Source organism: Brassica napus, chromosome A2 (assembly GCF_020379485.1).
Source record: "Brassica napus cultivar Da-Ae chromosome A2, Da-Ae, whole genome shotgun sequence".
In the NCBI taxonomy this organism is placed as follows: domain Eukaryota; kingdom Viridiplantae; phylum Streptophyta; class Magnoliopsida; order Brassicales; family Brassicaceae; genus Brassica; species Brassica napus.
In genome coordinates this window covers 18,971,290-18,975,534 of record NC_063435.1, presented here as the reverse complement: position 1 = coordinate 18,975,534, position 4,245 = coordinate 18,971,290, and the positions used below count along the sequence as shown (strand labels likewise).

Here is a 4,245-nt window from a genome sequence, read left to right as displayed (position 1 = left end):
TAGTATATAGTACAACCTGAAACTTATATCATAAATGAAAACGCTTCAACCATATCGTGATCTGTAAAATTCAGAAGCTTATATGATTTATGTAGCAGATATTATAGATTTGGAGATGCTTATGGTGACTATAGAGTTAGTGATGACGGAAGAAAGTGATGGAGATGGAAGAAGAGTGTGGTAGTTGATAATCGAAGAAGAAGAAAAAGAAAAAGTAGTTTCTCTTTCATTAACCGGAAGAGTAAAGGTAATATAGTATATAATACAGAAATAATGGAAGTGTTTTTTTTTGTTAGATATTTAATTATGGTTTATTTCGTAGCTATATAACCTAATTCCCCTAAATTTAACGTATATTCAAAAAAAAATGTAAAAGGTACGGTCCTTACGTATTCGAAGTAGAATACGTTCTATGTTATTTTGTGAAAATAAAAGATATAAAATAAATAAGAAGAGAATTGGTCAAACCAATTAATCTTGCTTAATTAGATTTTTTCTGTTATTATTTTTCGTTTTTGGATTTCCTTATGGTCGTTGCTTAAGTACTTTGACCAGATGTCGACTCAACAAAACGTGATGGATGGAGGAGATTTATAGATTGGAGACGCCTTTAGAAAATGGAGTATAAAAACAAAAGATAGTTCTAGTCTCCTTGATTAAATTCCATAATCACGAGCATCCCCACAAAGATGATAAACCTTCAAAGACTTTTCCACTCTCTTCTTCACACCATAAATTGTATACATCATTCTACTATTTCAACAAACTAAAAAAATATCTAAAAACAACAAACAATAAAATACAAAGTAGAGTCAAGAAGAAGCCATGTTCTTCAAGCTCCTCACCATCTTCTTCTTCAGCCTCCTCTTTCAATCCTCGTCTAAAACACTCAACTTCACTTACGATGGCTTTCCTCAACGGAGCTACATATCCATTCAAGGGATCGCTGCTGTCACACCCAACGGTCTGTTGAGGCTAACCAATACGACCGTTCAGCAAACAGGTCACGCCTTCTATAACAAATCAATCCGGTTAAAGAATTCGCCAAACGGCACCGTTTCATCCTTCTCCACAACCTTCGTCTTCGCAATTCACCCTCGTATCCCAGGATTAAGCGGCCATGGCATTGCTTTCGTCATCGCTCCTAACACACGTCTCCCTTACGCAACGCCAAGCCAATACATGGGTCTCTTCAACATCACAAGCAACGGTAATAAAACGAATCATGTGTTCGCTATCGAATTGGATACTATACGGAGTACAGAGTTCAATGATATCAACGATAACCATGTCGGAATTGATATCAATAGTTTGACGTCGGTGAAAAGTTCACCAGCTGGATGGTGGGACAAGAAAGGCCAGTTCAATAACCTTACTTTGATTGGTAGTAAACCGATGCAGGTTTGGATCGATTACAATGGTCGTACACATAAAATCAATGTGATGATGGGTCCACTGAACGAGGAGAAACCTAAAAAACCGCTTGTTTCCGTTGTCAGAGATCTTTCTTTTGTTATTCTCCAAGATATGTTCGTGGGTTTCTCCTCCGCCACTGGTACTGTTCCCGCGGAACACTACGTTCTTGGGTGGAGCTTCGGGGTCAACCGCGAGGCTCCACCATTGGATTTATCAAAACTCCCGAAGCTTCCTCTGCTCCATCCCACGAGAATCTCGTATTTTTGCAGGTTCGGGATACCGTCCATTTCCATCATTTTGATTTTCTCGTGTATCTTCCTTGTCTGGTTTATCGCAAGGAGGAGAAGAATGTTCCAAGAGGAGCTCGACGACTGGGAAACAGAGTTGGGGAACAACAGATTAAGGTTCAAAGATTTGTACTATGCGACCAAAGGTTTCAAGGAGAAAGATCTTCTTGGATCTGGCGGGTTTGGAAGAGTTTACAAAGGTGTGATGCTTGAGACGAATTTGGAGATTGCTGTGAAAAAAGTTTCGCATGATTCTCGACAAGGGCTTAAAGAATTCGTGTCGGAGATTGTGAGTATTGGTCGGATGAGACACCCGAATTTAGTTCCTCTCTTGGGTTATTGCCGCCGGAGAGGCGAACTTCTTCTGGTGTATGAGTACATGCCTAATGGAAGCCTAGACAAGTACTTGTACAACACTCCGGAGGTAACACTTGATTGGAAACAGAGGAGTAAAGTCATTTTAGATGTTGCCTCTGGATTATTCTACCTCCATGAGGATTGGGAACAAGTGGTGATACATAGAGACGTCAAAGCCAGCAATGTCTTGTTAGATGGAGAACTAAACGGGAGACTTGGCGATTTTGGTTTGGCTCGGTCTTACGATCACGGGGCTGATCCTCAAACAACCAACGTCGTAGGGACATTGGGATACTTGGCCCCTGAACACACCCGAACTGGACGTGCCACTACCGCTACTGATGTTTTTGCGTTTGGGGCGTTCTTACTAGAAGTCGTGTGTGGTAGACGTCCTATTGAGATCCAACATGAGAGTGATGAAGTTTTCTTGCTCGTGGATTGGGTTTTCAGGTTATGGAACAGCGGTAACATCTTGGATGCTGTAGATCCGAATATCGGTTCCCAGTATAACGAAAGAGAGGTCGAAATGATTTTAAAGATTGGTCTGTTGTGCTCTCACTCTGACCCACGGGCTAGACCCAGTATGAGACAAGTGCTACATTATCTAAGAGGAGATGCAAAGCTATCAGATTTGTCTCCATTGGATTTGTCCAGGAGTGGGATGATGTTTGGGGTCCAAGACGGATTTAGTGAACTAAGGATGTTGTATGCTTCCTCTGTCTGTAAAAGATTTACTAGTGGATCTTCCATTGCTGATTCTTTACTCTCCGGTGGGAGGTGAACGCTTTTAAATATTAGATCGTTGGAAATGCAAATATCCGTTGTCCAAAAATGGGTGTACAGAACTGGTTGAATCAATAAATCAAAGCTATAAATCTTTGCTTAGCCTCCATAAACTTTTAGAATGCTAAAACTGAAACAGATTAATGACTTAATTCAGTACACGTAACTTCGCATGACTGATGAAGTGACTGTTCTTTGGCAGTGTGGACTTAATATTTCATTGCTTTTATTTGTTTGACACATGATCATAGAAATATCTGTGGCATAATATTTGCATAGTCTTAAAATATATGATCAAAGGAAGTCATACTTGGTTTGCATGTTGCTAACTATGTTTAACTTGCTTAGCATAATTGAGAAAAAGGAAAACAGTACTAACGCTACTGACGCTTTTTTGCCGAAAATCTCACCAGGGCCACCTTTGAATAGTTCGCGGACCTCGAAGAAAACTCAATCGACAACTTCACCCAGTTGGTGTCTAGTTTCCTCAAACAATACTCGGTTTTCATAGAAACGAGAGTTACCAAGGCAGACCTCTGGAATCTCAAACAAGCGCCTTTCGACCCATTAAAGGAGTACATAAACAAGTTCAGGAAAATCAAAGCCAAAATCTCACACCCAAACAAAGTCGTGGCCCTGGCGGGTTAAAGAACGGCGTCTGGTTCTCATTCAAATTCAGGAAAGAAATGGCGGTGCAGGCACCAATCTCGGTGGACGATGCCCTACACCCAGCCTCATACTTCACAACCCATGAAGAGGAGGTCGCAGCTTTAAAAGAACAGTACAGCACAAACAAAAATAACGTCGCCAAAAAAAATAATACTCCTAAAGAACCAGCAACTAAAAGACAACACTCCTATGCGATAAACAATCCGCCGCAAAACAAATCATCGACGTACGACCCCAACAAACACTGCTCCTTCCATGACCGAAAAGGTCATTCGACCGAGGAATGCCGAGCGGCACTTCGCAATCAAAACGAAAATAAAAAGACCAGCGAGGATACCGAAGAAGAAGAGGAAGAGACATCGACTCCAAAATCTAATCAAAAAAATAAAGGTTCTTCGAATAAAAGAAGCAGGGAAACCGTGCCAGAATCGCCTAGCTCTCCACCCCCAGCATCGAAGAAAAGAGTCGACATGATCTCGTGGGGGTCAGAAAACCATACACCTAACAGAATCAAGGGACAGACCAAAGGAAGAGTATGCATCGACATTACAGTAATAGTCTGAACACTGTGAATGGAGTTCTCCTTGTTTCCTCAATGACCATATCTATGTCTAGAGCGGAGCTCGTCGCCATATGCACAATGGCGTGTATTCCTTTGAGCTCGACATTGTTTCTTTTGATATAATTCTAGAACGTTCCGATTTCGGCCGGGATCCCCAGATCTTCTTTTTGA

At 41.2% G+C, this 4,245-nt stretch overlaps 1 protein-coding gene across 1 annotated transcript; it reads left to right on the top strand.

Moving 5' to 3' along the window:
* Positions 1-654: 654 nt before the first annotated feature.
* LOC106367430 (L-type lectin-domain containing receptor kinase IV.1-like) lies at positions 655-2,937 on the top strand. Its single transcript, XM_013807201.3, has one exon. It carries the CDS (start codon positions 826-828, stop codon positions 2,839-2,841), a length of 2,016 nt encoding a protein of 671 aa, XP_013662655.1. The 5' UTR covers positions 655-825; the 3' UTR covers positions 2,842-2,937.
* The last annotated feature ends 1,308 nt before the right edge of the window (positions 2,938-4,245 follow it).